We start from the raw sequence: 10,223 nt of genomic DNA, 5'->3' as shown, positions 1-10,223 counted from the left end.
GAAGGTAAATGCACTTTTAATTAGTAGCCTACGTTTGTGATGCCTATGCCTACGCCCACAGGTTAAAACAACTTCTCTCTCTAGGCTATATAATAATTTTAATCCAAATGCTTTTATTATCCCCAAACTGTTGGCACTATATTATTTTATAATCACTTTCAGGTCACCTTTTGACCATTTAAAACGGTCATGGCAGGCTCTAAGTGTAGCAAGAGTAGCCTACATGCAGGCCTATCATTGATTCCTATAGGCTATAAGCGAAAATACAAATGGGAGATTTAAAACAATAGGTTTAGCAGTGGTGGCGAACGCCGTCGTGGTCTCGCAACGTTTTAACTTTGAATGCAGCCAGTCTTCAGTTGGGCTATATCATGTTACTTGAGATTTACGAAGCACTTATAAATAACACGCCTCTGGCAAGCCTTTTTCAGTACCTTGCTCTGACAGCTACTTCAGAGCAACACTATCATTGCCGAGTCTAACTCTGATTGGGCAAAATGGTAGGCGTGACACAAAAATGCCTCTTTCCTAATTGTCCATCGTGGAGTCAGTCATCACATCTACTAACGCACACTAAAGACAGCTCTGGACTGTCTTAAATAGCTGCATAACCTTTTGTCTCACAAAAATAAGTATATTGCTATAGTCTATGTTCGTTCTATTGTATTTTTATAAGCGCTTGCTTTCAAATCCCACAACTTGGAAATTCATAGGATGACAGACCTATCAATAACATCGTCCTTACCGCCCACTTCCGCCCTCCCCCTCTAATCAAGCGGTTTATTTCCAGATTGTTGATGTTTCGTAGCCACAGCAATATATTTGGACTTTGACACGAAGGTTATTTCATTGTAATAATCTATGTGAAGTTATTTTTATTGCAGTGTTATCGCTTTTAATATGAAGCTGTTGTCGTCCAATACAGTACTCAGTTGTTAGTTGACGTTATTGTAGCTAGCAAGCTATTTGGCTACAAGCTTAAGCCACTAGCTGGCCTGATACATTGTGACATTTTTCATTCCACAGGGTTCTGTGATGCTTGGATGGAAACTGTGGTGCAGGTAGTACCAAGCAAAGAGAAGCATGACTTTTGAGTGACCCGTATTACTGTACAGCATGAACAGCGAGGAAGAGTTCTTCGACGCCGAGACGGGTGAGACAAGCTTTTACTGTGATATGAACAGAGGCGACCCCACGAGACTGGTTGTTTATTGTGACTGATAACATTTTTAATAAATAACATAATAATAACTGAATTAAGAATTGTATAAATTTTTTACATTATAGCTTCATTATCATCTTTAGATTTGAGATTTTTGACACTTTGAGGTTAGGCTTGTACAGGCCTATATAGTAATCATCTTTGTTTACGTTTACAAGTATAGCGGCTTACAAGTGTAGCGTCATTAAGCCTGTTCTCCACATCACAGGTTTGGAATCAGATGATTCCTGTGAGGTGAGTTTTAAAGATGCCATAGTGTTTGACAGCAAACAGCCGGCCAATGGCAGCCCTACCCAGGGGAATGGAGTTTGGGAGCGCAGGTGAGGTTGCCAGAGAATGGTCACAATTAAGCCACATTATCTCATTGTAGGTAATAAACATAATTACATGTTCAATCTCTGTTTGTTTCAGGAAAGTACTCCCAGCCCCAATGATATCCAGAAATAACTTCAGTGTGTGGAGCATACTGAAGAAATGCATTGGCATGGTGAGTCATGTGGACATTGTTTTCTTTATGAGGAATCTTTACAAAGTTCAGGCAGTCATCATGTTATTACCCTATTAATTTGAATGTGCGTTGCTTTGGGTTACAGGAACTGTCCAAGATAGCAATGCCCATCGTGTTCAATGAGCCTCTTAGCTTCCTCCAGAGAATCTCAGAGTACATGGAACACACTCACCTCATCCACGAAGCCTGTGCCTTATCAGACTCCATAGAGCGCATGCAGGTAGGGTTGAACAGATGTAGCAGATTTGTACTGTTCACTGGCTGGTGTCGTGTTGTCGGGCCCTTATGCACTTCCCTTTGTCCTCACTGCCAGGTGGTAGCTGCTTTCGCGGTGTCTGCTGTGGCATCTCAGTGGGACAGAACTGGAAAGCCATTCAATCCCTTATTGGGAGAGACCTATGAGCTTACACGGTATTGTATAATAAATGTCAACTTTATTTGTATTCTTTTACTGCTGATGTGTGGGTATGTGTTTTTCATTGGCTGCTTCTTTTTCTAGGGATGAGGAAGACTACAGGTTGATTTCAGAGCAAGTTAGCCACCACCCGCCTATCAGTGCCTTCCATGCTGAGTCTTTGAAGCAGGAATTTAAATTTCATGGCTCCATCTACCCCAAGCTCAAATTTTGGGGCAAGAGTGTTGAGGCAGAGCCCAAAGGCACTATGACTTTGGAGCTACTCAAGTGAGTTAAATGTGTTAAATGATTTTATTGGATTATAAGTGACTGCTTGCCAAACTGGTGACTGGTCTCCTACTTTATTGCAGACATAAAGAGGTATATACATGGACAAACCCTATGTGCTGTGTACACAACATCATTCTGGGAAAACTCTGGATTGAACAGTATGGAACTGTGGAAATGGTAAACCACAGGTAAGGTCACGTTGAGTGTACAAAATAACATTTAGGATAGTTGTTTAGGTCCATATTAATATGCGATTTTGTATTTGTTTCACCAGCACAGGAGATAAGTGTATTTTGAACTTCAAACCATGTGGCATGTTTGGGAAAGAACTGCACAAAGTGGAGGGACACATTCAGGACAAGAGGTTAGAGAACACAGTCATGAGTCATCTGGAAGATAGCAGTTCACAATCATCATGGACCGAATATAACATATCTTGATTGTTAATTCTTTTTTCTTGTAATATTTTGACCAGAAAGAAGAAACAGCGTGTGATTTATGGAAAGTGGACGGAATGTATGTACAGTGTGGACTCTAAGATCTATGAAGCCGCTAGGAAGGCAGAGAAAAAGGCTGGGGGGGATTCTAAGAAGCAGAAGCAGGTGATTCACCAATACTTCCCAGATTATTGAGCATGTTATTAATTTTTGAATGGTTTAATATGATTGACAGTTAAACACTTGAAACTGAATGGAGTGCAAGACATGATTTTGAGTTCATCAAATAAGAGAAAAAAACGTTTTCCGTTTATTTTGTACTTTCTCAAATGGGATCTCTTTTTTTCATGAAACCTTGCAGTGGCTTAGTGTGAGGTAAGGTAAACATATATATTGGATGGTAGCTATAGCATGCTACTGTACTGCAGTTGTAAGTTCGGTGTCTATTGTATGGTGCTCATTTTAGTAATGCCAGTATCCTCCATAATGGCTTGCATTAGTCATTGAGAAAGGTGTGTTGAGTATGTGGTGGCTTTTTGTGTAAATGTATTTAGCTCAATGTAGTTTGTGTACATGCATAGTGATGTACACTTTGGGTGTGTGTAGGAGCAAAGTGCGGAAGGTGATGATGCAGATGACATGCCGGAGGCTCAGGAGACGGTGACTGTGATAGCAGGAAGTACCTTGTTATGGAGAATGAACCCACAGCCTGCTCAGTCAGCCCAGGTACAACACACTATTATCACTCATTTATCTCTCACTTGACCTTGAGTCAACATTCACAATGTGCTTGTTTTGTGTCTGTAATACAATCAGTCTAACCACTGATGTTTCTCTGTTGGGTAGATGTATAATTTCACTGCATTTGCCATGACCTTGAATGAGATGGAGCCTAACATGCAGAGGCTACTGGCTCCCACAGACTGCCGTCTGCGACCTGACATCAGAGCCATGGAGAATGGAGACATGGGTAATGACAGGCACAGTAACACTCATGCATATACAAACACATATGTATGTGGAAATTTGATAAGGGCTGACCCTATATACCTTTGTAGACACAGCAAGTGTAGAGAAGGACAGGCTGGAGGAGAAACAGAGAACTGCACGAAAGGAACGTTCCAAGGATGAAGGCGAGTGGTCTACCAGGTTTGTTTGGCTTAACAAGCGCCTCTTAGAAAGTGGGTTTCATATGATGTAATAGGGTGCCTTCAACATTGCTCACATTTGCTTTTCCACTACCGTCTCATAGGTGGTTCCGGTTGGGAACCAATCCTCACACAGGGGCCCAGGACTGGCTCTACACAGGTGGATACTTTGATAGGAAGTACACTGACTGTCCTGATATATATTGATGTGTTAAAGGAGTGACCAGAGGAGTCTCTACTACCTCTTATATTGGATTAATAAGATAATATTAATCATTTCTGAGCCATGTTGTTTCAGAATATAACCATTGGAGGTTTTGAAATACTGGAATATAGAAATTAATACGTCCAACATTAATAATCTATTTGCAGTTTGCAAAGTAGGCTACTGTTCTGTCACATATGGTTTGAAGGATGTCCTTTTTTTACTTTGATTTTGACTCCTCAGGTCAGTCTTCCTGAATTAACAAATTCAAATGACCCTGACCTATAAAATACTATACCATGTTTCTCATCTCAGAAATTACATTTATTGATTTTGTGAACCATCCAATAATGTGAACTCCAGAGTGATGACAATATTACTGTAGAATACTATGCTCTGGTCTGAAATGATCTGTAAACCAGAAGAACCATCTCCTACATTTATAAATGTACCACACTCAGGCGGTACAATGAACTATCAGGGGTTATTTACACTACTTTTATATATGTGTGTGTGTGTGTGAATATTAGACTTGTATTTTAGCACTAAACCACCTGCAATGTCACAAACCTGATTGTTATTTTCTTGTAACTAGATGACTAGAAATGAAAGCTGCTTATGACAACGTTTACTTACAAAGTAAACCAACAAATAACGTGTATAAATTACATTGTTGACACTAGCTAAGATATGCATAACAGTTGGGTGCATGCATGGTCCCCAAGATAATTTACACTAACTAAAGCCATACAACAAAAACTATACAAGTACTGTATGCTGCATTGACACAGGACTGAGCATCATGATGATGGTGAGCATATTCACTGAGTGTCATACCAGACAGAAAAACAATTCAATGTAATGCATGGTTTCACCCAGATTGGATATAGAGAACTGTATGCATTGTTCTCATTCCTGTTCTGTCTGGAGCCCCCTGGTGTTAGCTGGATCCCTGCTTGACTGGGATATGAGCACCAATGCATTGTTTCATTGTAGGATCAGGATAATAAAATGTTAAATATTTGCAAAGCAATATTCCAGATCTTTCACCCTTTCCCAAAAGTGAAGCACTGTGTTAATGTGGTCAATACCAGAACATCGTTTTGTGGAAATGCAACAGAATGCTTTTCCATGTCACACATTATAATTCTATGCAAACAAACAACCGCCATTTGTCTGTCTTTAATATAATCCAGAAATGTGAAATTAAGTAAACCCTATGTATGTTCTTCCCTAAGTTTTGTCTGTGCATACTAAATATTCCCTGACTGCCTGCACCTGTCAGACTGAATGTTTTCTCTTTCTAAATGTAACCAGATACCACACTAATGTGATCAGTCGAGATGCTCACTTATTTTTGTCAATCATTATTTATTGTATAGCTAAAGGTTACATTAGAATACTTATTCTCATTAAATAATGTGCAGCTTGCTTGTCTCCCTCACTTTAAGCTACTGGTGCAAACTATTTTATGGCAGCAGTTGGTCAAAGATTGATCACCAAATCATTGGGTCCCATGCCTTTTTGTCATTATCATTTGGTGCCAATATTTGTATATGTTTACATGTCTGTATTAATTTACTCATCTTTTGTTTTGTCCTTACATGTTAATGTTTGTTTTCCTTTGTGTCTACAGACAGAATCCTACATTAGCTACTGCACATCTAGAAAATATACATGACTCACCCCATTATACTGTAATGTGTAGGCCATTTGCAAAAAAATAATTATTTAATAAATTATGAGTTGACCATGAGTGTATTATTTCTCTCAATTTAAATTGAAGTTGATGTGCATACTGACGTTCTTCATTTTTATCCTTTCATGCTAGTCTACCAAACTTGTAGGTAAAAAATTAGTCAACACTGACGATTCTCATGTCCAATCAGGGAAATACTTAGGGGTGGCACCTGACCAATCACAGTACAGTAATCTTAGACATTACTGTTAGACGGTATCCTCAGAGCTGTTGAAAACAATCACCAGGTTTCAACAAAAAGTAAGCTAAAAATCATCCTAATAAATATGTGTATTTGACTGATAGCACTAGGTAAATTTCGAATTGTTGTGTGTCACATTATACTGGCGAGGAGAGGGCCTGTCGACCAAGCTAAGGTTATGTTGCTGCTCGCTAGCTAGCTAGACAGTGATAATAGTTACTACTGTCAGCTAACATCGTTAACTGTACCATGATTATTGTATGTATACCAAAGTAAAAGTAATAGCTAGGTAGAATTTCTTTCTAAGTCAACATGACACCGCATATCAGCTACTCTATGAACCGCCTGCCAGCAAGCCAGTGCATACAAATGTAGCATAATGTAGCTAGCTTGCTGATGTGTCCTACTCATCCCTTTTGACAGATTTCTACTTGTCACCATGTCTTCGGGAGCTCTATTCCCCAGTCTGGTGTCCGGCTCTCGCGGGTCCTCCAGCAAATACCTAGTGGAGTTTCGGGCTGGGAAGATGACCCTTAAAGGCAGCACGGTGACCCCGGACAAACGCAAGGGGCAGGTCTACATCCAGCAGACGGATGACTCTCTCATCCATTTCTGTTGGAAGGATCGCACAACTGGAAATGTGGATGATGTCAGTGGCCATCTCAGTTTCTCTCCTCTTACTCTTGTCACACTCCCCATCCTTTCTCTCTGACCGTTCTGTTGTACAAATGACCTGTGTACTGTTCTACTTTAGGACCTGATCATCTTCCCAGACGATTGTGAGTTCAAGAGGGTCAACCAGTGCACTACTGGTCGTGTGTTTGTCCTGAAATTCAAAGCTGGCTCCAAGAGACTTTTCTTTTGGATGCAGGTGTGTATGTCATTCATCCTTCTGTTGGATCAACATCACTGTAAATCATACAACTATTGTATTTCTGTGTGAGATAGAAAAGGTGTTTTAAAATATCTGTTTAAAGTAGTTGACTCTTCCTGTCATCCATGCAGGAGCCTAAGACTGATAAGGATGAGGAGTACTGCCGTAAAGTGAATGAGTATCTGAACAACCCACCCATGCCTGGAGCGCTGGGCAGTGGGGGCAGTGGGGGCAGTGGAGGGCATGAGTTATCTGCTCTGGGTGGTAAGGTTCCATTTCCAAACCCTCACACAATACTACAGTAGATATAAGCCTTCTATCCATTGGTTAGATTTATATTGAAAGATTAATCTTTTAAAGTGAGATCCATTTAACAGTAAAAATGTAGTCCATTGTGTGCTACAGGTGAGGGTGGTCTGCAGAGCCTGCTTGGTAACATGAGTCACAACCAACTAATGCAGCTTATCGGGCCGACTGGATTAGGTGGTCTTGGTACGTCAGGCTAAGTACAAAGTGGATTAATTAATATTTTAATTAGAAGATGACTGCACATTTAGGGCCTGAGTTTTTCTTGGCCACCAGTATGTGACTTTACAAGGTTAACAGTTTTCATTTGTCTGTAGGTGGCCTTGGGGCCTTGGCGGGACCAGGCCTGGCCAGTCTCCTGGGCAGTGGGGCTTCCTCAGCCAGCAACTCTTCTACAAGGTACTAACAATGCCGTTTCTGACAAAATAAAGTTGTAGCTTTGCAACCCATGACTCCTGAAGACGTATTAGATGGTATCCAATTGCTGTGAAAGTACCAAGTCAATGAAGTGAATTGCCAAGTACAAATTCAAGACAAAATCAACGTATTTAATATAGATCTATAAGGTGCAGGTAAGGTGACCAGACGTCCGGATTTCGACCGTCCGGTTTTCCAGCCCTTTGTCCGGACCGCTGTTGCGTGTCCTCCTTTTAGCCCTTTTTTCCTCCTTTTAGCCCTTTTTTCCTCCTTTTGACCCTTCCTGCCCACCGTCGCAATTTACCACTCGCGTAGGCTTTCAGATGCCAAAAAGAAAGACCTCCTTCAAACCTACATGGAGTTCAGAACTCCACTTTGCCACTAAGAGCAGCAAAGATCAATATCATGCCTTCTGTAAGCTCTGTCGCATTGATATAGGCGTGAGTAGTAGGGGAAAGGGGCTTTAGAGCGGCATGCCTGCGCTACGCAACGGCACAAGGATAATGCTAGTTCTGCCGGGCACTCTTCCTTAACATCATTTTTTGCTCCGAACACAACAACAGTGGATGATAAAACAACCGCTGCTGAGCTGACCAAATTATATATTTTAATTTCTATTACAATACAAAATAGTTTGGGGAATGGTACTGTCTTATTTTCTTATTTATTTTGAGTTGTTATATGTTTGCTTTTTTACTCACAAGAAATGTCAGGGGGTGATAATCAACATAGCCTTTGCAAGCACAGAAAGAGGATGCCGCATGCTAGATAGCTTTTGTTTAGGCTTTAGATAGGGCTCCTAGAAATGGCCCTGACGTTCCATGTTCTCATGAGTTAATATAGCAGGCTATAGTTCAAACAGTTTATTATATTCAGAGCATTACAAACAGTATAAAAGTAATAAAGTAATCATTAGTTGTAATCTTTAATTATTTTTAACTGATCAGTGGTTAAGGACAGACCTCTTCACTCCTGATTACAATGATCTTTCTCACTTTTAGTCCAACTTCAGCAGTAAGTCCCACCTCCACATCTGCTGCCACCAGACTTGGTTCATCCCAGGTACCAACCACACCCATCACCCCGTCTGCTACCTCAGCAGCCTCTCCCACCAGCAGTCCCTCCACTCCTGCTGTCCCTCCTCTCTCAGCCGGCGCCTCCAGCCCCACTCAGGCCATCCAGCTGAGCGACCTGCAGAGCATCCTGGCAACCATGAACGTTCCCTCCTCTGGGCAGGGAGGTGAGGAGCCCCTTCTCACAGGAATGTTACACTATTAGCCTAGGAACAGTAATTGATGTTCAGTTTTCAGTAAACCAACAGACAGTAGGGTGTTGTTTAACTGAAAACAGTCTCTTGGTGTTTTGAGCTGTCTGATGTGTGTTGTCTCCAGTGGACCTGGCCAGTGTTGTGACTCCTGAGGTCATGGCTCCTATCCTGGCCAACACTGAGGTGCAGCAGAGGCTGCTGCCCTTCCTGCCCTCGGGAGAGGCTCTGCTGCAGAGCCCAGACGAGCTCCACAACACCATCACCTCCCCGCAGTTTCAGCAGGTACAGCAGCGTGCATTACCTGCTGCACTTTCTATACACGCTTCTTTACGTCTTCTTTATTGAAGGTCATGTGTCACTATTAAATCTGTTTTTCCGTCTACATTAGTCTATGAGTATGTTCAGCAGTGCTCTGGCATCAGGGCAGTTGGGCCCCTTAATGAACCAGTTTGGCCTGCCTGCTGAGGCAGTTGATGCAGCCAACAAAGGAGGTTAGTGTCCTGCTATGATGACCATTCACAGGGACCTTGTTTGAATGCATGATTCATTGTTAGAGATAAACACAAATTCTGTACAGTCCCCCAGCCTGTACAAATACAACACTACCAATGATATTGTCCTCAGACTACAGAAATTAATTGCGGTGTTCTAAATATTTTCCTTTCACAGATGTGGAAGCTTTCGCCAAAGCCATGGAAACCGATACCAAATCTGACCAGGAAGATGAATCCAAAGACAAGAAAGATGATGACGAAGACATGAGTCTGGATTAGGAACTTTCCTTCTTGAATTTATTGTGCTGTTGACTTATTTACTGGCTGTTATTAAGAAATACCATTATAAAAGGTAGTGGAATATAAAAGTTCCTATAACTTAATGACATCTTACATCTAGAGGCATGAAATACACTGCCTGTTGTATTTATTAATTTCTAATGTGCACAAAGCTAATGGAGCTTTTAAAATATAAAAACAGTCAATGTATCATGTATGAAGCAGTGTGCATCACATACAATAAAAACCTCTGTAGAAGTAACTTGTAAGTTCATTGTAAGTCCATCAAGTGTGCCTGGGTACTCGACACTGTAGACTAACTGGGGTATGTTTAAAGCTGAAGCCAGAGCAGAGCCGTGTCAGCTGTGCCTCTCAGTCTGGTCTGTCACATCCCAACTAAGAAAAGAACACTCAATAGTCACGTGGTCTTTAAGGTCAGAA

At 41.2% G+C, this 10,223-nt stretch overlaps 2 protein-coding genes across 2 annotated transcripts; both read left to right on the top strand.

The window, feature by feature from the left end:
• The first annotated feature begins 705 nt into the window (after positions 1 to 705).
• LOC134018783 (oxysterol-binding protein-related protein 2-like) lies at positions 706 to 5,956 on the top strand. The gene is made up of 14 exons (XM_062459018.1): positions 706 to 840; positions 1,027 to 1,153; positions 1,431 to 1,542; positions 1,634 to 1,709; positions 1,816 to 1,950; positions 2,044 to 2,141; positions 2,230 to 2,412; positions 2,496 to 2,603; positions 2,690 to 2,779; positions 2,891 to 3,017; positions 3,459 to 3,578; positions 3,699 to 3,822; positions 3,911 to 4,001; positions 4,105 to 5,956. Exons 2-14 carry the CDS (start codon positions 1,117 to 1,119, stop codon positions 4,205 to 4,207), a joined length of 1,404 nt encoding a protein of 467 aa, XP_062315002.1. The 5' UTR covers positions 706 to 840; positions 1,027 to 1,116; the 3' UTR covers positions 4,208 to 5,956.
• Positions 5,957 to 6,093: 137 nt separating this feature from the next.
• Positions 6,094 to 10,040, top strand: LOC134018782 (proteasomal ubiquitin receptor ADRM1-like). Its single transcript, XM_062459017.1, has 10 exons — positions 6,094 to 6,204; positions 6,569 to 6,794; positions 6,900 to 7,016; positions 7,151 to 7,283; positions 7,425 to 7,511; positions 7,643 to 7,724; positions 8,744 to 8,982; positions 9,134 to 9,291; positions 9,398 to 9,500; positions 9,679 to 10,040. Exons 2-10 carry the CDS (start codon positions 6,585 to 6,587, stop codon positions 9,780 to 9,782), a joined length of 1,233 nt encoding a protein of 410 aa, XP_062315001.1. The 5' UTR covers positions 6,094 to 6,204; positions 6,569 to 6,584; the 3' UTR covers positions 9,783 to 10,040.
• Positions 10,041 to 10,223: the final 183 nt, after the last annotated feature.

The sequence above is a fragment of the Osmerus eperlanus genome, chromosome 4 (assembly GCF_963692335.1).
Source record: "Osmerus eperlanus chromosome 4, fOsmEpe2.1, whole genome shotgun sequence".
Lineage (NCBI taxonomy): Eukaryota > Metazoa > Chordata > Actinopteri > Osmeriformes > Osmeridae > Osmerus > Osmerus eperlanus.
The sequence above is the reverse complement of the archived record's forward strand: the minus strand, read 5'-3'. Positions and strand labels throughout refer to the sequence as shown.